General features: G+C 44.3%; 2 protein-coding genes across 6 annotated transcripts in view; both read left to right on the forward strand.

Annotated features, from left to right (window-relative positions):
• The window catches only part of EXOC6 (exocyst complex component 6), a 277,290-nt gene that overhangs the window by 153,415 nt on the left and 101,045 nt on the right, over nt 1-22,830 (forward strand). For 4 of the 5 annotated variants that reach the window (XM_083149343.1, XM_083149345.1, XM_083149344.1 and 1 more), the window contains exons 16-18: nt 3,985-4,096; nt 5,397-5,531; nt 8,615-8,794. In XM_083149343.1, the coding sequence (XP_083005469.1) occupies nt 3,985-4,096; nt 5,397-5,531; nt 8,615-8,794 (427 nt within the window). Of the gene's footprint in view, nt 1-3,984; nt 4,097-5,396; nt 5,532-8,614; nt 8,795-9,823; nt 10,031-22,830 lie in introns of those variants that run through there. The other variant, XM_083149346.1, reaches the window with a different exon arrangement.
• LOC146009212 (uncharacterized) lies at nt 10,233-15,228 on the forward strand. The gene is made up of 2 exons (XM_083149350.1): nt 10,233-11,868; nt 14,908-15,228. The coding sequence occupies exons 1-2, from the start codon at nt 10,500-10,502 to the stop codon at nt 14,961-14,963; spliced, it is 1,425 nt and encodes a 474-aa protein (XP_083005476.1). The 5' UTR covers nt 10,233-10,499; the 3' UTR covers nt 14,964-15,228.

Raw genomic sequence — 22,830 nt, forward strand, 5'->3', positions numbered from 1 at the left:
AAATTAGCCCATATACATCATTTTGGGATATGGGGTTGTTTTTTTTAGCCTTTATTGATAACTAGCTGTGAGAGGTGTGTTTGCTTGTAATGAGCTCACACGTGAGTCTCTTTGAAACCTAATGTGAATACTTGTGGCTTGTTATATTGGACAAATTCAACAAACTTGCACAGTAAAAATCAGATTTACTTTTTTTTTATTTTGGACAGTGGGGCAGATGTATTAACCTGGTGCCGAAATAAAGTGGAGATAAAGGTGATAATGTACCAGCCATCAGTTACGTTTGAAAAATCATAGTTGGAGTTGATTGGCTGGTGCATTATCACCTTCCACTTTATCTCTTCACCAGGCTTAATACACGTGCCCCAATATCTGATATTAATGTGAATATGACACTCTAAAGTGTGTCATATTCACGGTGATCTGGTATGCGATAGGTGGTTACACAGAAGGACGCCTGCTCCATTCACGTAAGCTTACATGTGAGCATCTGTACATTCTTCCACACGAGAGGGGTTACCTATATATGTCTTTATACTTATATTCCCATCTGATTGATCCCACTCACCTGGGTGGTCCTATACAAATACATATATCTACAGTATTACACTATTTAGCATTTTTCCTTTATTCATTGTGGAAGAATTGTTACAACACGGACAGCACAAGTGTCATCACAAATATATACAATCTGATCAGCTAATATTTCATAACACACAATGCGATAAAGGCAGAGAATGATATTGTTAACAAGTTTCCATTAAGGCCCCGGAGCTACATAGTGAACGTTATAATGCATACACACTGATATCAAATGATAAAGATAAACTGTTTTATGAAAAATATATGTTTATATTTTGTACACACTGAACGATATGTACCTAGTCATATATGACACAGGCACATTTTAAATATGTATGAAAAAGGGAGTCTATAATGACCAGCTGGAGTGCTCATCGTTCTCGTCCGTACACATACATTAACGATATCATTATCGGGCATATCGTCTGCCTTCATGGCATAGTGTGTACGGGGCTTGAGAAATTGGACTGATTTTGACTTGGGTAAACCGGTCTTTCACACTTACAATCATGACAACTGATGGGCTGACATACCCTGTCAGATCAAATGTCTGTATGCCAACAGACATTTTATCTGGCAAGCCACACAATATCTGTGCTCCTTCCCTAATGAGGAGGCTTTTCCTTATTCCTCCCTTGTAGGGAAGCCAATCCCGGGGCATTTTTCGTCCCGTGCACCAGGAGCAGGGAGGGTGGTTCTGACTAGAGATGCCAATCCCGGGGCATTTTTTCAATCCTGGAATTGGCTTGAAAAATGCCCAATCCCGGGATTGGCTTCCCTGATAAAAAAAAATAAAAAATTGTCCCGCGTAATTACCTTTATGGTGTGGGCAGGAGCAACCGGGAGCTGTGCGGGCAGGCGGCAGAGAGCCCGTAGCCTGGGAGCTGGACCGGGGAGTTGTCCTGCTGGAGGTGTTGCCGCGTAGCTGGGAGCCTGGCCTGGGGAGCGTTGGGCGGGCCTGTGGGAGGGCAGAGCAGCTGTTTGGCCTGCGCAGTGTGACCTCTGACTGCCACACTGCCCAGAGCCCCAGGCCGGGCATTGGGAACAGTTGGGCAGAGTCTAAGCAACTGAGCATGCGCAATCTAATCCCGAAATCCCGGAATTGGAAACTACAATCCCGGGATCTAAATCCTGGTGTTTTTAGGGCAAAATCCCAGGATCCTGCAGATCCCAGGATTAGCCAGCCTACTCCCTTGTGAAGGAGCAGGGGAATTGTTGGCACACGAACTACCCGATGTGGCCCACCATTTGCAGCATGTCTCATAGACCGATAGTTATTGATCGACTGTGGCATCCGATGGATTTCAGATAATTGTATGCTATATACCAAGCATAACACAAAAAGACTGTCCTGACACATACTGAAGCAGGTCATACCTTAATGCTATCACTTCTTTCTAGTGGGCTGAAAGGTTGCATTCTGTCCGGCCTACAAAATGTCTTACTCCACTGTTACACATCGCTGGTGAAATCGTACCCTTATAATACCTGCGCAGGGAATGAGGGCAATACACAGCTGCGCCACGTGCCTTATACAGCCTGCATCTGTCCTCTTTGCTTTATATATCCAGTGCTGACAAAATAGCTGTTTGTTTTGTCTGAGCAGATTAACCTGTTCTATTGTCATTCGCATCTTCATTAATTGTCTTTTCTCTACCTGGCCTGCTTTAACTCAAATAGAATAACATTTCAATGCTCGGCTTGAAAACACAGCACCCAGAAGCCACCTTCAAGCTTATCTTCCATTTCTTATCTGTTAATGAATGTAAATGAGAGCAGTTTCACACATCCTTAATTGATCCTGAGTACAATTTACACATAGTAACGAGTAACCTTTTGACCTAACCTGTAAAAATTAACTCTGAGAACGCAGGTAGGAGCACACGGGCTCTCAGCCCTTCCGTGCTAGACAAACAGTCCCTGTGGGTTTGGCAGGAGGGTGATAAAGGCGTGCTATAGCCGTTATAAAGTGTTAATCACACTAATTATGTGACGTGCTCAAACAACGAAACATCCCCACTGTTATCATATGGTGTAGATTCAGCTTAAACAGTGCACAATGATAGAGCTTGTGTGTGGTTGGGGGTAAAACAATCGGCTTGTGCACTTCATTATGGTAATACGATAGTGGGTAAACACAGCTTCCATGATTTGGTGATAAGTATGAGCAAAATTTAGTAAGGATACGAATATGGTTTGTCGTATTCATATTTTGACTACGGATTTTATTTAATTTACAAATTCGTATCCCGGATTATAATTTACAAAGGTGTACTATATTTAAGATTCGTATTTATCGATGTCGTATGGAGGCGTAATTGTATTTGGCGGCAGTCAGATCCGTGCAGGCTTCAGTGTAAAAAAAAATAGAATTTGTTTTCTTTAGAACCGGAGTGCCCGCCCCCTCCCCCCCGACTATAACTAGCCCTGAGCTCAAACAGCCAGTCCTGCTTCTATAAATTCACTGGGCAAAACACGTAGGGGTCCCTCTGAATTTCTACAACCAGCACTAGGCTCAAGGGCCAGTCCTGGTTCTCAAAATATGGGGGGCAAAATGAGTAGGCGTCCCCTGTATTTCAAGAACCAGCACCAGGCCCAACCAGCCATTCCGAGTTCCATAGTTACATAGTAGTTAAGGCTGAATAAAGACTTTCACCCATTGAGTTCCACCTTGGTTCGTGTGTATGATCCATTTGCTACATTCCTAATTATGCGTTGTATATTCTGATTTATTTTAAGACAGATTATGATTGTTGTTTGTACCCCTATATGTTTTTACTGAATAGATGTTTGTACAACCTTATTTTAAGCGTATTTATTGTGTCTACCAACACCACCTCACCATGAAGAGAGTTCCATAGTTTGGCTGCCATGATTGTAAAATAATTTTTCCATCTAAGGGCACAAAATCTTCTTTCCTCTAGTCTAAACCCATGACCACGTGTCCTAGAGTCCTTCCTCAAAGCGAAAAGTGCGCCGGACAGTTCCTTTTATTGGCCCCTGATATATTTGTACGTGTTTATCATGTCTCCCCTTATATGTCTTTTTCTAGTGTAAATAATCCCAATTTGTTTAATCTGTCCTCATAATTTAAATTCCCTTTATTAGCTTCGTTGCTCTTTGGACTTTTTACAGTTCTAGGATGTCCTTTTGATAGTGCGGGGCCCAGAATTGTACTCTGTATTGTAGATGCGGTTTAACCAATGCTTTGTAGAGTGGCATAATTACATTTGAGTCCCTAGTCTCCATACCTTCTCTTCTACAGGCTAGATAGGTTATAACTAGCACGTTGGTTATGTCTCCCAAGATGCATAACCTTGTATTTATCCACATTGACCCTCATTTTCCAATATTTGCCCACTCTTCTAGTTTAACTTGTGTTCTTTCTTTTTTCCACCCCAGCTCTACAGAGATTGATGATATGCTTCGGAAATCTACTAATTTACTTCTCACAAGGACCTTAAGCAGCGGTCTGCAAAACCTCATCAAAAAGCCACATATAGGTCTCACCGAAGTAGGTATTAGTAACGGGGATGTCAGGAAAATACAAATGGTGTTAGGTGTCTCTATGTACAATTGCCTCTGTCCAATGTCCTTTAAATACTTTATTATGGAAATAGTTTTTTTGACCTATCATTGCAAGGTTATTATCTTTCCTCTTCTTCACCTTCCCATATCTTTCACCCTGCCACGATCTTATCCTGTCTTTCACCTGTCTGTATGTCTATCTCCCCCTTTCCATGTGTATCACTGTGCGTGGCAGGGACAGACCCTCATGGTGCGTGTCCGCGACTGGCCCTCAAAGCGCATGTAAGCGACTGACCCTCAAGACATGTGTCAGGTACTGGTCTGATGGCGCCTCTCAAGGACTGACCCTCAAGGCGCGTGTTAGGGACCCTCAAGACATATGTAAGGGACTGACCCTCAAGACGTGTCCGGTACTCATCTCATGGTGCCTCTCAAGGACTGACCCTCAAGGCATGTGCCAGGGACTGACCATCATGTAACCTTTCAGGGACTGACCCTCAAGGCACGTGTCAGGACTGACCCTCGTGGCGCCCGTCAGGGACTGACCATCACGTCACCCATCTGGGACTGACCCTCATGCCGCCCATCAGGGACTGACCCCCAAGGCACGTGTCAGGACTGACCCTCATGGCTCCTGTCAGAGAAAGACCATCATGGCACAGATAATAGATGTGCATAGAGAAACCATATTTCCCCATAGATTATTTAATGAACAGGGCACAGTCCTAATCAACACACGTCCTCTTCTGGTCTGTTCTTGATATTCAGCCTGTACTGTATTTTTCATCCTCAACACTTTTGTTTTTGCATTTGTAATTCTCAAGTTTTCATTGACATTGTGTGGCCATACATAGTCAAATCTGTTACATCTCTATATATTGCTTTTGCATGTTCTATTTTGTCAGATGATGATGCCGTACAGGAGTATAACAGGAGTAACTGCTGTAAAGATACATGGTACAATTACAGTGGAGGCCGGACCCCAGTGCCTGCCCTGTTCTCAGAAGTGTTTGGTTAAGTAATGTCCTGTCCCGGATGTGGCAGTAGCAAGATCTGCTAAAACACTTGTTTGAATATCCCATAAAATAATCTTATTGAAGGGTTAGTGTTTCCCCTCCAGTACAGGAAGCTGTATAGGCCTGCAGGCATAGCTATATGCCGCTTTGAAGCTTCCTGTAATACACTAATTGCCATGTATTGCTGTAGTATCTGTTGGTACAGTACCTCCGCATAAAAAAAAAAATCTGGTGCAGGATTTTTTACTGAGTGTATTTCTTGCTTTGCAGCTTGTACAAATCATAATAAACACCACACACCTGGAGCAAGCCTGTAAATACCTTGAGGACTTTATCACTAATATTACAAATATTTCTCCAGAGACTGTGCACACCACAAGGCTTTATGGCCTGTCCACATTCAAGGTAAGTGGCATCTTAGTATGCAATATTAGCAACATGACAAGCTCCTTCCCAGCGGTATCAGTGTTGTATTCACGGAAGATCCCTCTAATCCATAAATATAAATACCATCTTGCGAGATACGTAGGGTATTCAAAAAATGAGAGATTTGGTAAGAAATCTCCAGTTGTTGTTTTTTTAAAGCGGCAATCATTTACACTGCAAAACCAGTTTGATTCTGAAGTGTAACTTTCATAAAGTTCCAAGTGCAGCAAAACGCATAAGGCATTTCTGCTACCCACCTTCCACCACTTATCTATTGGATTGCAGTCCGAACCAACCCAGCAGGACTTTGTTTCTACCCCGGTCTTCTATTTTATCACCGGGACACAACAATCCTCCAAAACTACCGCTCCTCAGGCACAATTTCCATTTGGAAAATCAGGACTTTCCATCACAATGTCCTTTAACACCATTCCAGTGGATACCGGTGATTTTTGGCAACCTTGGGTCGACCACTTGGACTCTATGGACATATCCATCAGTTTTCCCAGCCAGGGGCGGTAACTATCTTTCCATCTACTGTTCTACTGTCTGGGTAAAATAGGAACGGACTCTCCCAACACTGCTGATATACAGTATTGTGGAAGTGGGTATTTGTTGTTATTATAACGTTGTTTTATTCTAGTCTGTTATTAAATTGTGTCATTTTAACTCAATTGATATTGAGGGGGAAATTTACTAAAGGAAATGTGTAAAAAATAGGTGTAAAAATAGGTGTATTTGTACCCAGAAATACACTTATTTTTGACATTTTCTATCCCGAAAATATGGCAATTCGTATTGAAAGCACATCAATACGAATTGCCGTATTTTCGGGATAGAAAATGTCAAAAATAAGTGTTTTTCTGGGTACAAATACACCTATTTTTACACCTATTTTTTACACATTTCCTTTAGTAAATTTCCCCCTGAATTTCATGTAAAGATCATCCAATTTATTATTTTCCCCTTTTAAACTCTTCAGCGCTGCTTTTTCTCCTGTTTTTCTTGATTCTGAAGTGTAAAAAAACTGGAGATTTCTTACCAAATCTCTCTCTTTCTGATTCTCTCATCCTATTACATTTCACCCATGGAGTGGTGATTCTGGTACTATATTTTATATATAAAAGCCTAACTACTCCTCAACTTTTTGAGGTGAAGTACCAACAGTGACCACTAGAGGCCATTTTACGGACCAAATTACTCCTTAACACAAAGTGAAAGCAAAATTATCTGTTTCAAACTTTCTGGATATGAAGAGAGGGAGCTGTGAAGACAGTGATTGGAGGTAGGAACAGATAGAGACTAAGTCATCATGTTGACAGGCTTTTAACTAGTATTACAATAAAGTGAAAAATAATACATCCCTTATATCTTCCTTGTTTCCCGGTACTCTGGTCCCCCACGGGGATACCTTGCTCCGGTGCCTTCCACCCAGCCACAAACAGCTTCCAATATAGTAGCAAATAATGTAGCAGCACTCAAGAGGCTTTCACGTGCTGCCATTCATATTTGTAAATGTTATTGTATGATGGAGCCATATTTGTCCCCATTGCTGTGCCATGCAACTATAACTAAAACTAATGTTTAAACTATTTTTTTCCCCCAAAATCCTAATTTTGATGAAAAAGCACAAGAAATCAAGGGGATTACTAGAGTTATTTATTTTGTTAACAAAGGATTTAGCCTCTTTCTTTTAAATTGGAGATAAATCATTGACCTGACTTTCGATATAATACCTCACCAACAAGCCTTTATCCAAAATATTATTTTGTTGTTTGTGTATCCTTTGTTCATCAGTTAAAATGTCTTTGAAAAAACTAACAGATTAGAGAGAGATAAAGTACCAATCAATCCGTATCATTACAGAAGCTGATGGTACTTTATGTCTCTCCAAAATTAGCTAAATCTACCCTTTTATTAGGGCATTTTTGTTCTTTGTTGTTAACTGGATACATAGTTAACTGCGTAAACAGAGATTTATGTGTCTGAGCTCTTACGATTGGCTATACAAGTAGAATTGACAGAATTCACCTTGCAGTAACATTACTGTACATTGCTGATAGTTTAATTAAAACTATATTTACTGGGGAGATTTTGCTGAGCCAGGAGAGAGATTAAGTAGAGAAAGATAAACTACCAACAATTCAGCCCCTAAATGTTATTTTTCAAACACAGCCCGAAACATGACAGGAGCTTTATGGTTTATACTTTGGAGTCTGTGTACGAAGGCTTGGGGGAGAGATATCATGGACGGGGCAAAAGTACGATCCAATCAGGTTTGAATTGTCATGTTAAAAGCTGTGTTTTAAAAATAACAGTTAGGAGCTGATTGGCAGGTACTTTATATCCACCAACGTTATCTCTCTCTAAGGCTTAGTCCATATATTCCTTTACCTCTCTCCACTTTATCTCTCTCCAAGCTTTGATAATCTCCCACACTTTTTATTAATTTGATTGAGAGGTAGTCACAGGCACAGAGCCACCCATGCTGGTGTCACGTAGCCACACACAATAATTACACATGTGACCCCTTAGTAAGTTCAGCGACAATTAATAATAATTGTCTGGCATCCCGTATCACATCGCAGAAATCTTTATCAACTAGTTTAATAAGTGCAAATAGGTTTTACAGTTATGCTCAATCAGTCCCCTAAAATACATACTGTGATTTCTGCTCTTATAACTTTCATTTGACCTCCATGAAAAGTATACCTGTGCACAGAGAGCGAGTTGGCTGCACCCACGGCGGTCCCTTCTTGAGAACATTTCTTTAGTGATTAACAAGCTTTTAAAAATGATCTATTACTCTCTTGCTAATTTGGGCGTTTTGCTCACAAGCAAAAGGATGTCCTGGCAACACGGCTCTAAGTGAGTTACGGCTGCAGCGGTGGCACTATGATTAACGATCTTCAAAGTATCACTAATGAGCTGCAGGACTGTAGATCTAAATGTAAAAGCAAATTTCTATTCGTCATGTTGGAGAAGCTCTGGAGTTTAGCAGAGTATCTTTCTCGATTTATTGTAATGGACAAGATGCTAACCCGCGCACTTGTTGTGTCCAGGACGCCAGGCACGCAGCAGAGGCGGAGATCTACACCAAACTCAACCAAAAAATCGATGAATTCATCCAGCTCGCAGACTACGACTGGACAATGTCGGAGCCAGACGGAAGAGCAAGCGGGTACCTGATGGACCTGATAAATTTTTTACGAAGCACATTTCAAGTTTTCACTAATTTGCCTGTAAGTTGACATAATTAACTACTTTTCTTCCACGGTGAAGAATGAATGGATGTATACATAGCAATTGCAAGACATTTCGCTTTTTTTTTTAATTATTATTCATTTTCTTAAGGAGGTTGAAATCCTAGGTACAGGGGGAAATTTACTAAGATGTGTATTCTACTTCACATGTGATGTTGCGATGGGCAACCAATCAGAATCTAATTCTTATTTATTTAGCACCCTCTAGACGATAGTAGACAGGATGTGATTGGTTGCCCATAACATCACATGCGAAGTAGAATACACATCTTAGTAAATTTCACCCACAGTGTTTCACTTTTTTAGAATTGTGTATAATTCATCTTTTGGTTATAGTTATGTATACTGTGGATATAACTGTTATTTATCTAAATGGCTATAAACCTAAAATAAAGCTAGGGGTCTAAACAGGGTCTGATATTTGTAGGAATAGAAATTGGGCAGACTAGATGGGTCATGTGGTTCGTATCGACCATCAGATTTTATTGCCAGATTTTGATAACAACAAATCTGCACAGCAAAAAAAAAAATAAAGATGCAAATAACTGTTAAACATCGGGTATCGCTGGTTTTCTACAATCCTCGCTGTTTAACCCCTTCGCCGGCCATGACGAGCGGCATTGAAAACGGCACTTAGTCCCAAGCATAAATGTACTTGCCCCAATTATGATTGTCTCTGAAAACAATAATTGGTTCATAGTATCGCTTTAATTTGATATATTATATTATATTATGGGTGTTATTCAATTGTTATATTGTGCCCAATCTTCCGCCTAAAATGGCGGGAGATCGTAGGGCAATATTCAATTGATCTATTTTGTTTTGCATATCGCACTCATTAGTGTCAGGTATAGCAACACATTCGCACATTTCAGTTCACCACTCCCGGGGACAGCAAGCTGAAATGCTGGTGAAAAACAATTGAATACCACCCAAAGTGTTTTTCAATTAAATAGACTTCCAGTATACCAGGCGTATAAACAAACTGATTTCTATTCTCTGCTGCAGATTTTCCATATCACAATCCAGGCTACACCAGAAGTTGTCATACTGATAGCACATAGAGAATGATACAAATCTCCTTAATTGGGAATACAGTCAGCCTCCGCTCAGTTTCGACCTCTAATTAAAGGCTCAATGAAGTGCAGTACCCATAGCATATGGCAGTATTCCATGGCGACATATGTGAGTGGGTGTTCTCAGCCAGAACACAGTGATGAACTCCACATACAGATCTCGAACGTGTCACAAGTTGGAAGACTGAATGGAAGTTTAGAAAGAGGGCGTGGGCGGCAGTGCTATTAGATCAGAGCAGCGAATCCACAGTTATCCAAGGTCTGTTTGGGACATTGCGAAGCTAAATACGCACTGATACAAAGTGCTAACATAATGTAAGGACAGAAAGTTCCCAATCTCATGCAACGTATAATAAAAGTAGAATACTAACCCTTTTGTTCTTCGGGAGGCTTGCCACCTAGCAACAGCAGGTGGGTTAGGCAGCAAGCCTCCCGAAAGTGCTGAGGGATAGAAAGTGAAAACATTTTTCACTTACCTCTCCCTCTACAGCTACAGCGCCGCTGGAGGCGCGCGCGCGTGCGCGCGCGCGCACGCCGCGTCACGTGCACGCGCGCGCACACGTGAGCGCGCCCCCCAAGCGCTGGTCAGATTTTTTCTGTCAGCAGACATGGAGGACAGCGTTTCTGTGTCTGCCACAGACTCACTGGATATGTCCTCCATGCCTGGCAGTAGTAAAGCGGAGAGAGCCCACAAGAGGGCACTCTCTCATTACTCAAGTGATTCATCCTCTTCTGAGGAAATTCCAGCAAAAAGGAAGAAAAAGTCAGTCAGGAAAGTGGTGCAGACTGACTCAGACTCTGAGGTAAATGAGTCTTCCCATGAAGAGGCAGGGTCACCCTACACCTCAGGGAGCCCTATTCCACGCAGGAAAAGTCTAAAAAAGACTGATAAAATTAAGTCTGCCAAAAAAGGGACCTGTTCAGGTGAAAAACCCCTTTTTCCTGGCATTGCCCGTAGCAGGCAACCTGATAGTGCTCGGAGCAAGCACACATCCCCTGCCCGTAGCTGGCATAACTTTCCTGCCCGTAGCAGGCAGCATGAAGGTACCCGTTTACAGCACAAAGGGTCACCTGCCAGGTCGTCACAGTACTCCCGCAGGAGTAGCCCCCCTCCCCCAGTGGACTGGGAGTCTGAAGAAGTTACCAGAACTTCGGCTTCTTCAAAAAGGGGGGAATATAGTGACATCCAAATGGCCAGAGTGGCGCTAGCAGGAAAGACCCCTCCATCTAAGCTCTATGCTACCCACTGGGCACTGAAGCAAAATTCTGAGGTGCAGAAATTCGCTCAGTTAGCTTTCAGAGCAGCACTGGTTAAGGAGGATGAGTTGGTACTGCGCTCTCATACAGGGCTACCAGACATTCCTGCGCTATTTGCGCCTGGCATTGACCCAGCGCTAATGTCTATTGTGGGTGACAAAAGGCAAAATGACACCACAGACCGTACCCTGAAGAAGATTCAGTACAAGATAGCAGACGCAGCTGGTCCGCTACTATATGTCCTAGACAAGGCAGAAAGGGAAGGTGAAGCTAGCGTCTCCCTGGACGCACTGGTAGCATCTAAAATGGCTCTTCTGAAGGCCATCAGTAGAGCAACACTGATTATAGGACAGACCTTCAATCACATCACAAATACCCGCAGATCCAGATGGCTCACGGCAGCGGGCCTGGCAGACTTAGCCCCTAAGTCTCTAGAATTCCCCAATCTAGAAAATGCGGACTTGTTTGGGCCCCAATTCATAGAAGAGGTCAAGATACGCCACAAGGCAAGGAAATCCTTTTCCGACCTCAAGAAAGGGGGTGACCACTTCAAGAGGCCCTTTCTCCAAGGGGGCCGGACTTCGAGACCCGCGGGTCCGTCCCGAGAATACCAGGGAACAAGAAGAACCCAGACCGGAGGGTTCGGTAGCAGACCAGCCGATAATTCCAGAACATCGGCAGGAAACAATTGGAACAGCTCCAAGAGAGGCCGAAATTTCGGTAAGTGTACCCACACACACCACATGCCACAGAACTCTGGGCCAAGCCTATGCAGAATGGGAAAGCATTTCCTCAGACAAATGGCTACTAAAGACCATTCAATTCGGGCTGAAGCTCCCTCTACTACGGTTCCCACACCAGTTCAGCCGCATTCCTTGTTCAAGGAAGTGCAGTCCTCAACTAGACGAGGTCCTGGCATTAGCATTAAGCCAGGGAAAAATAGAGCCAGCGAACCCAGGGCTTTCGGGCTGGACAAGTCACTTGTTCCCTATAGCCAAACAGGATGGCTCCGTAAGACCAGTATTAAATGTCAAAGGTCTAAACAGGTATCTCAAGACCAAGAGATTCCGTATGGAGGGCATAGCAGACATTCCATACATCCTGACAAGGGACTGCTTCTGTATAAAGATAGACCTGAAGGAAGCTTTCCATTCTATATCGGTTCATCCCAACCACAGACGTTTTCTCAGATTCGTCTGGAGAGGCAATACATATCAGTGGACTGTCATGGTATTTGGCCTCTCATGTGCACCCTATACATTTACACGGGTAATGAAAGCAGTCATATCCCATCTACGTCAGCGGGGTATCCTGTGCATCATTTACTTAGACGACATATTACTGGTGCACCAGGACAGCGAGATTTTAACGAAACACAGGGACATGACTTTATCTCTCCTGTCCGCCCTGGGCTTCACTCTAAACACACAGAAGTCCGTCCTCGGCCCCACAAAATCAATAACATTCTTAGGGTTCAACCTGGATACCCATTCTTTTTCACTGGCAGTCCCTCCAGAGAAATGGCGGGACACTCAATCATTTATCCACAAGACATTAGGGAAACGCAGACTAACCCTGCGGGACCTAGCCGCAATCATTGGCAAGATGATCGCCATGTCACCAGGCTTTCGTCATGTTCCTCTGATGTGCAGGGAGATGCAGGGTCTCCTCAGATCGCTCCTACACGCTCACTATGCATGGAAAGATACAATATTCCTGTCCAGGAAAGCAAAGACAGAGCTGTCCTACTGGAACACTCTTCCTATCCCTCCTCCTCGTCCCCTGATAGACCCCCCACCGTCTTTGACAATCACCACAGACGCTTCCTTAACGGGGTGGGGAGGCTTCTCACAGGACAAGGCAGTCCGGGGAAGCTGGTCGGCAGAGGAGACACAGATGTTCATAAACATCCTAGAATTGCGAGCAGCGAAACTAGCGTTGAGAGCTCTAGTTCCCAATCACATGACCAACACCCGCATACAGCTGTGCCTAGACAATACAACAGCGGTGTCATACATAAACAGAATGGGGGGCACGAAGTCCATCTCCCTATGCAGGGAAGCCCTAGAGATCTGGGAGTGGGCTACACAGAGGGATATTATCCTAGTAGCATCTTATGTCCCAGGCCAGCTAAACGAGCTAGCAGATTCGCTATCTCGCGAAAGAATCTCTCTAGACTCGGTGGCTCTAAAAAGCCAGGTTTTTCAAAAGATAAGAGAAGCATTCGGGGACCTAGAAATAGATCTCTTCGCCAGTCCCACAAACGCCCAGATCCCACGGTTCGTGTCCAGAATATGGACCGAGGGAGTCTGGAGGATGGATGCAATGTCCTTCCCTTGGACAGACCTTCGGCACCCTTACGCCTTCCCTCCCCCAGCCCTTCTCCTGAAAGTCCTTCAGAAGATCAGGGAGGACCGGGTACCCCACATAGTTCTGGTATACCCTGTTTGGCCATCCAGAGTGTGGTTTCCCCTAGTCAACCAACTTCGGATCGGCCCGAAGATCCCCCTGGGGCTGTCCAGGGATTGCTTCCAGGGAACCTCAGACATACTAGAGACCCTTCCCCAGTGCATGTGGATGGCAATATTATTGGGTTGCTGACCGACCGAGCCCTAGCATCTCCCACAAGGGCACTAATTAATGCGTCTTTAAGACCGCGAACTAGATCCAGATACGGGGCCATTATCAAGGAATTTGACACATGGAGAAGCCAACGCAGCCTACAGACGCGGGGCTCACCTCTCCATCTAGCCCTAGACTTCCTAGCATCTAAATACCAATCAGGGTTAGCCTCTGCCACCATAAGATCATACGGCTCGGCCTTGGCTATTTTAGTTCCTAATCTAACGAATAATAAACTTTACCTCCGACTTCTGAGAGGCATCCACCTTTCCAGGCCCCTCACACCAAAGTATTCTAATACCTGGGACATAGAGCCATTCCTTACATTCTGGTCTTCCCAAGATACAGTGGAGGACATAATCTTACTCTCCCGCAAGTTAGCATCCCTATTAGCCCTGGCCATAGCAGCAAGAGGGGCTGAGCTAACTCTAATCCACATAGAGGACCCGTGGTTATCACGTACCCCAACAGGTTACCACATCATCCTGAAAGGGCATACAAAAACTTCGTCCTTTAATACACCAATAGTGGAATTCGACATCATTAGGGATCCCACCGACCCCAATATTTGTATATCTACATGTCTAGAACTGTACCTGGCCCGAACGGCGCTCATTAGAGAGAACATCTCCCAACTTTTCATCACCTGTAGGAAACCCTACCGCCCTGCTAGACCATCCACCATCAGAGGGTGGATAGTAGCTTCCATGAAACAGGCGGGTATAGACACGGACCAATTCAAAAGCCATTCCCTGCGGGGAGCGGCTGCCACTAGAGCGGCCGCGAAAGGCATCCCCCTGCATGCGATTATGCGAGCAGCAAGATGGTCCTCCTCCCGTACCTTTGCAAGACACTATTGGAGACCAACCGATCTTCAGAAGATCGAATTTCTCAGAGCAACCACCAGGTATGTGGTAGTCTGCCCACCTGCTGTTGCTAGGTGGCAAGCCTCCCGAAGAACAAAACACTGGTTTGCAGGAATCTATGACCTGCAAACCGGATTTGTTCTAGGGAACAGGATTGCCACCTAGCAACAGCTCCCACCCACCCACCCTTGGTTGGCACCAAATGTCGCTAGGTCTGGCGCTTCCTCTGTTAAATTAGTTGGTCCTAAAGATCCTTCTCTCTTCCCATCAGGCGCACCGAGGGACCAAAAGAAGCCACAGGCACCGGCCAATAAGGATCAGAAGTGACCTCCATCACTCAGTCGGCGGCTAATCCTCAGGCTGCAATCAAGTTTCTTATACACATTCAGCTCAGGAAGCTCAATCTCCCTTTCAGAGAGATAGTCCTATTATCTAGTTAGCCCAGTTTCTCAGAAGGGCTCCCGGTTTCATGTTAATAAACCTTTTTCTGGTTTCAAGGCATTACGGGTTTTTGAGTCTTTGTTACCTAGGTACCCGTTAGGAGTAGACCTACCGGGAGGTCATCTTACCTTCCCATATTCTGGGAGGACAGGTTGCCACCAGTAACCTTCCGAAAAAATCTGACCAGCGCTTGGGGGGCGCGCTCACGTGTGCGCGCGCGTGCACGTGACGCGGCGTGCGCGCGCGCGCACGCGCGCGCGCCTCCAGCGGCGCTGTAGCTGTAGAGGGAGAGGTAAGTGAAAAATGTTTTCACTTTCTATCCCTCAGCACTTTCGGGAGGCTTGCTGCCTAACCCACCTGCTGTTGCTAGGTGGCAATCCTGTTCCCTAGAACAAATCCGGTTTGCAGGTCATAGATTCCTGCAAACCAGTGTTTGATTGCCAAGTGAATTTGCCAAAATAGGTGTGAAAATTACCAAGCAAACATATTTATCCATCATACTGACCTGTAATGTTTTACACATTTTTTATTTGAACTTATATAACAAATGTGAGCAACCCTTGAATTGTTGTTGTTGTTGTTTGAACTCAAAGGGTAATTATACAATCAACTAAGGTGCATTTCCACCCGGATCAAGTCCAGAACATGGGGCACACTACAGTCATCGTGGCAGGTTGGAGCATGTCTGCGGTGCAGTTCCTCTGCATTTCCAAACTCTGGAGGGTGGCAGGGAGTGCGTGGAAGGCAGCTGCAGACTATCTGGGAGGCTCCAATCCCACATGCTGCTATAGAGCCTCCTGTATAGTCCTTGTCTCCACCAGAGAGGAGACATGCTGAGAAACTGGACTGCGGACATGCTCAGATTGTAATGCAAACACCCAGCGACCCCGATGGTAGGGTGCCCACATTCTGAACTTCAACCTTACCTGCTGAGGACATGCAGACAATTTTTTATGAGTTCTGCAATATAGAATATAGAAATATACAAACTATGCAAGGAAACGGAGATTACATAAATACAATTATTTCATAAAATATATACTGGCAAGTACAACATAAAACATAAACAGTATATTATCAATACCCTACAATTAAATAATGTACAATCTAAAAACATTGCATGTGTCCAATATTTGCATAATGCTGATCACACATATCCACTTGTTAGTGTTGTTAGTGCTGTTAATGTTCATAGCATATTTGCTTAAAACAGATTTGAAAAGGAAAAATTTCCAGTTGTTGTTATGTTATTAGTGCAGATGTTATTTGTTAGATTTTATGAGCATGCGTCAATAAGTTTTCTCTCCACCCATACTGGGGTGTGGCCAGACATATGGTAATTATAACACCCGGTAACTCTATTAGCTGCCTTAATTGTAGTTATTCCTTTGTTGGTGTCTCCCAGCTGCTGATGCCAATCCTATGTTCTGCAGTTGTTTACAGAGTCGAACCCACCGCAAGTGCAAGCTTTGTACTGTAGGTCCGGTCAATAAAAGTAGTATTTCATAATCATAGTCTCTTACGCATCTCTCCGTTTTTTTTAGAGTGTCAGCAGCTTTCTCCGAGGAAGCTGCTGAGGCTCTAAAGAAGTGGAGACACCTTGTATTGAGACCTTATAGAACAATATTTAAAATAAATTTTTCTGGCACTTATGTAAAACTCTGTGGCCTTTTACAACCATCAGGTATATGTAATGGGGTCCAAGTTTTGCGGAGGTTCGGGATTTCGTCCGTGATTGCCTGTATATTTAAAGCGCTTTCAAAATACAAGCAGTCTCGCAGGAAATCCCAAACCTCTGAAAACCCGGACCCATATACAAATCCTTGATATAACATTTGTTATCACCCAAGCTTATACCCCTTTTCCATCTGCAAGCTGAGTCACACACGGGATTTTGTGCCCGGCTACAACCTGGGTGCGACCCGGCTTGCATAATACCGGGAGGGTGACATCATCGGGAAGTGGGGCCAGGGAAGCGCTGGGAGATGAAAGCATCTCCCAGCGCCCACTTTTACACTGTAGTGAGAGGCACCCGGGTCGCATCGACCCCGGTTACCCGTTTACACTACACAGTGACCCAGGTTGAACACGTGTTCAACCCTGGTCGCTACCTGGGTAGAAATGCCGGGTCTCACGACCTGGGTAATTTCTACAGGGAGCGTTTCCACCTGCCTAAATTCACGGATATTGCACGCTACTGTGCAAAAACCCCGGATATTTAGGCTAGTGGAAAAGGGGTATTAGATAGAAGTGAGGTGTGCACGATTATAAACATCTCTTGGACAAAACCTGATTAAAATATATTTAATTCCAATATATGCCAGTAAAGGTTGCATATGTACTCACAAATAACATTACTATATATTTTTATTACATAGAAATGAACTTGCAATCTACAAATAGTGGTGTTTCATTTAATTAAAATTGTTCAACAGCTAGAAAGTTGTTCAGAAGACGGCATGTATCTTGCAACTAATACTCCACTAATGCATGACGCTATAACTGTACTTTTTTTCTTTTTATATAGCTATATAACTTCAAATACTAACAACTCCATTCTCATGTTATATACTGTTGTCTCATGCTAGTATTGACTATTGTTTGACAGAATGCAATGTTTATCATGAAGCCTGAGTTTTGGAATATGGTGAAACGCGTTGGTTTTGAGTGAATTTAACATATTAACTTTGGAGTCTATTCATCAAGCAGGAAACAAAACTATTTATAGATGACTTTAAATGTCTTAAATGCTTCATAAACATGTTTTACTGTGCCCGACCTCTACACACTTACAGAATGAACGAATGAGTCCGAACACATCGGCCTAGACCAGGCATGTCCAAACTATGACCCTCCAGCTGTTGTGAAACTACATTGTCCCATCATGCCTTGCCACAGTTTTACTATTAGGGAATTCTAAAACTATGGCAAGGCATGCTGGGATGTGTAGTTTCACAACAGCTGGAGGGCCAAAGTTTGGACATGCCTGGCCTACACCATACACTCTTTACACATGAAGGTGTACCACCATTCACCAGTAGGCCAAGTATCATTTATCCACAGTAATTGTAATTATTCTACAAATCCTGTGCCTGTGGGATCAATGAACACAGCATTGTGTCATTCAGCACAGCATAATCCCATGTTTACACATCAATACAGTACATCTCCAGGGATTTCCTTGGCTCTGGGCCATTTTATAGGGATCTGGGCAGACCTATGGTAAAGATAATTAGATCCCATTTACATTACTTTGGATAACTGCCATATTGTATCCAGTTTATAGATTATTATTCTGAACCATGTTGCCGATAATGGTGGTCGTGCATGAAAATCAATCTGATATCGTTAGCCATGCCATGTTGTTGGATGCAGCATGGCCATCCCCGTCATTCCATCCCTCCCTGCATCGGCAAGTGTGTGTCTACTTGCCGATCCCATATCCACGTTGACCGCGTCTTATGTCCACCCAGCTTTATTGCTGCTAATACGACACATTAAAGTTCTCCAGTTTTGGTTCTTTGGATGCATCTTTTTACATAAATGTGGCAGAACTTTGGCAGAATTGTATTGGCAAATATATTCTATAGCACACTCAGAAAGGATAAGAAACCCCTTGCATATTTGTATTTTAGAATGGTTTTACTTTGAATCTACTCCTGCAACAACTGAACATACCACAGCAGAAATATACTATTTTTCCTGAGCCTCAATAAATATCCTCCGGGTCAGAATAGTTAACATTTATCCTATTTGAATTGCTGTAACTCTGAAGAGTAATCCCGTGAATGACGGCATACGCCATTGTATAAGCATAGTTTGTAGATTGAGCTAAAGATTACAGCTCATTAGGTCTTTTTCTGTAATCTCTCCAGGTACAGTAGGAGCAGGCACAGAAATGCACACTAATGCCCATACATAAGTGTATTTTCATAAGACCTGGCTCTGACCATTTAACCTTTGCCATTACTATGAAGCGCGCGCGCATGGAAATTGACGTACTGGTGAAATGTGTTTTCATTACAATGTATGTCACCAACACAAATATGAGGCAGCCATTCTATTGGATGAGCCAGTATGTAGTCTAACATTTTTCCATTGGCCTCATACCTTTGTGATGTCATTTGTGGCTAAAAGCTCATTGGACGAATTCACAAGCATATTGGATCAGCTCTCAAATTGGCCATATCCAATGTTTGCAGCCACAAATGCACTTTGATACTTTTATTGCTGTGTAATATGTGGCTTGATAAAGAATTTAAAGTAATTATAATAAGTATCTATTGAAGTCACTACTTCACTTTTTGTTCTAATTACAGAATTAAATAGAGAAAAAAATGTTGTTTGAAATTTTTGCCACGTTTACAATCACAAAACTTGTTGGTGGTTTCCGTTATCAGAAGATATTTCCCTATATTTCCTTTAGAACTAAACGCGAGCAGTACCCCATATATATCCTTAGAGATACAGCACTCGGGGTCAGATTTGTTATGCTCGGTGAAGTGATAAAGTGGCTAGTACTATATTATAGACCCAGGGCCGCCGAAAGGGGGGCGGGTACTAATTACCTGGGCCCAGGCTTGCTGGAGGGGCCTGGCGGGGGCCCTAGCCTGACCCCACCCCTTCCCCCTCCGTCCCTCCTGGGCAGCACACACCTACCACAACCACAACGGGGAACTCATGCTGAGCCTGCTGTCAGCACAGCACATGCTGTAGGTATGTGCTGCTACTTCTGAGGGGGGCAACTATGACACTCCCCCCTTTAGGGCGGTGAAAGTGTGTTTTCACCGCCCTAAATGTTTTGGGGGCATGGCTTAATCGCAGAAGGTGGCCACGCCCCAAAATTTTACCGGGGCCTCTCGGCTGCCCTGCATAAACCAGCCGCAGTATCACTTCACCGGGTTAATAAATCTACCCCACAGTACTCCATATACAATACTGCACAAAACTTTTAGGCATGTGTAGAAAAAATGTACAAAATAAAAATTCTTTCAGTCTTTTTTTTAACTAAATGAAAAGTGAAAAAAAATAGAAATCTAAATAAAGTTGTTGTGACCACCCTTTGCCTTAAAAACAGCATAAGTTCTTCTAGGTATTTTTTGCACACCGTTTTTGAAGGACCCGGCAGGGAGGTTGTTCCAGACATCTTGGAGATTGATCAACAGATCTTCTGTGGATGTCGATGATGATCACTTCCAGGACTCCTTGTTCCTCTTTATGCTGAAGACCGTTCTCAATGACATTGGCTGTATGTAGGGCTGGATTAAGGGGATGATTCTTGTTCACTCTTAGTGAATCGAATTTGGAATCTGCCCTGATGATTGGAGTTTGCGCATGTGCATGTGGAAACTTCAGCTGCGAATGACCCTGGCAATTTACAATGTTGCCGGTTAGTTGCAGCTGGGGAGGGACAGGGGAGGTGGTTGTGCTGGGCCATGGGAACGCCCAGTGTTTCCTGGGCGTCCTCATGAAAATGGTAGGCGTTCCCATGGGAATGCGGGCGAGACAAAGTCTGTCGGGGTGGCAGGATGACATCACATGAGTGACACAAGGCCCCAGATCAGCAGTGTACAGACAGTAAGCGGCGCACCTCACCCCGGTCTCCCGGTGCACATGGCTGGGCTCTGGCCTCTGTCAGACAGCTGAGTTGCTCTTACCTCGAACCAGCAGATGGCTTGTAAGTCTTGTGGGTGGATGACAGGGAGGTGCGGGTTATCTCACCACCTCTTCACCCTCCACCCCACCCCCCCCAGCAGGCTGCATCTGTGTGATGGACTGGGCCTGACAGCAGTGTGTGAGCTAGCCGCAGCCTGAGGATAGGACCTGAGGTAGGGTGAGAGTGTGGGGACCCCTAATGTGTGGAAGCCCGGTGATGACCGCCCCTGTTGCCCCTCCTTAGATTTGGCAGTGGCTGTATGTTTGGGGTAATTGTCCTGCTACACAATATATTTGGAGCCAACTAGATGCCTCCCTGATGTTATTCCATGATGGATAGGTACCTGCCTGTATTTTTCAGCATTGAGGACACCATTGGTGGCCTGCAGACACTCATTATTCTACCACTCTCCTGACCATTGGTGAAGAAACTGCCACCTGTTACAGAAAAAAATATATATTTTTGACTCCTCAGTTCAGAGAACCTGCTGCCATCTTTCAGCACCTCAGTTCCAATGTTTTCATGCATAGATGAGTTGCTTGACCTGGTTTCAACATCAAAGGTTTGGCTTATTTTGGCCGCAATTCTTCCACGAAGACCACTTCCAAGTTCCGCCCAAACATCTCCGAACAATAGATGGTGTACCTGGGTCCCAATAGATTCTGCCAGTTCTGACTGTGTTTCAACCTGCAGTATATATGATAATGATGATTATTGTCACATTTTTGGAATGATAGGTTAATCATATGCACTATAATACTATAAAACCCCTGACATTGTGCAAGTGTACACAGAAAATGTGATGCTGTTTTGAAGGCAAAGGGTGGTCGCACCAAATAATGATTTGATTTAGATTTCTCTTCTGTTCATTCAGTTTGCATTTTTGCATTTTGGAGCCGATACGGGATCACTCGTACCGTTCCCAATTCGGCACCAGCCCTGATGGTTGGGGTTTGCGCATTTGTTCATTTGCAAACCCTGACAGCGAACGGCTTTGGCGAGTTACACACTCTATGGGCAGTTCACTGCGGGGAGGGGGGGGGGAGCAGGGGACGAGAACAGCATTTAATGGGCGTTCCTCATGAAAAACGCTGGGCGTTCCCATGGGGCAGTGGGCGCCCAATGCCTGCTGGGGGCGGGTGGCCGACCTGCCCCGTCTTCGATCTAGCGTTTGTAAATAAAAGTCAGTTCAGACTGAGTTTTATTTGTGAAGGCAGAAGAATTCAGTCGATGGTCGGCGACCATCGACTGATTTCTCCTGCTAGCGGGTACATGTGAGAGAATGTGTTCTCGTACACACCCCTTTGCATGTTACCGAGGGAATTCTGCGGTAAGGGGGGGTTTGGCCATTCAGACGGGCGGCGTTAAGCCGATATCGGTCCGATGCGCGCTCCCGTGGATCTTTAGCTGAATCTTCTGATCTTAGGTGCTGCACAAAAGATCAGAAGATTTAACTAATGTGGGGTACACACCACGACAACCCGCTCACGATGCACATTGTGAGCGGGTCGTCAGTGTTTCTTCAGACCCGCTCACGATGATGCGGGGGGGCACGACCCGCTCACGATGTGCACCGTGAGCGGGTCCGATCCGATGGCGACCCACACCCGGGAGTATGGTCGTTATTCAGATCCTACCTGCAGCAGGTAGGATCTGAATAATGACCGACCGCGCATCGGATCGGTATTGGTCCACACCAGGACAGAAAAGGGCCCAATCACCACACAATCTACATCCAATTGGTCGGAATTGGATCTAGATTAAGGGTATTGGGCCCTAGTCGTCCTGGTGTGTACCAGGCATAAAGATCCATAGGAACGCACACGGGATCTTAAGAAAAATCCTTGGTAAAAGATGTGTGCTTGCCTGAAATCTTTTGTCCAGGATGGGCAAAAGATATCAAGGCTAATTTATGCACACATCTTACGATCGCAGATCTTTCTAGTGTGTGGGCACCTTAAGACCTACTCAAATTTGCTCAGACGTCAAAGACTCTTTGATGTTCCGGGCTTTGCAACTAGATCTGCGACTGGATATTAACCTGTGATGCATTCACAAATTTTTTCCAGGTGGTATTTATCTGCTTGCAGTCCACTG

The sequence above is a fragment of the Crinia signifera genome, chromosome 6 (assembly GCF_055691185.1).
Source record: "Crinia signifera chromosome 6, ASM5569118v1, whole genome shotgun sequence".
Taxonomy (NCBI): Eukaryota; Metazoa; Chordata; class Amphibia; order Anura; family Myobatrachidae; genus Crinia; species Crinia signifera.

Coding starts and splice junctions, on each gene's coding strand:
- LOC146009212 (XM_083149350.1), top strand. CDS start 10,500: ATGGAGGACAGCGTTTCTGTGTCTGCCACAGACTCACTGGATATGTCC. Junction 11,869..14,907: donor CAAGAGAGGCCGAAATTTCG/GTAAGTGTACCC, acceptor TCTTCCCATCAG/GCGCACCGAGGGACCAAAAG.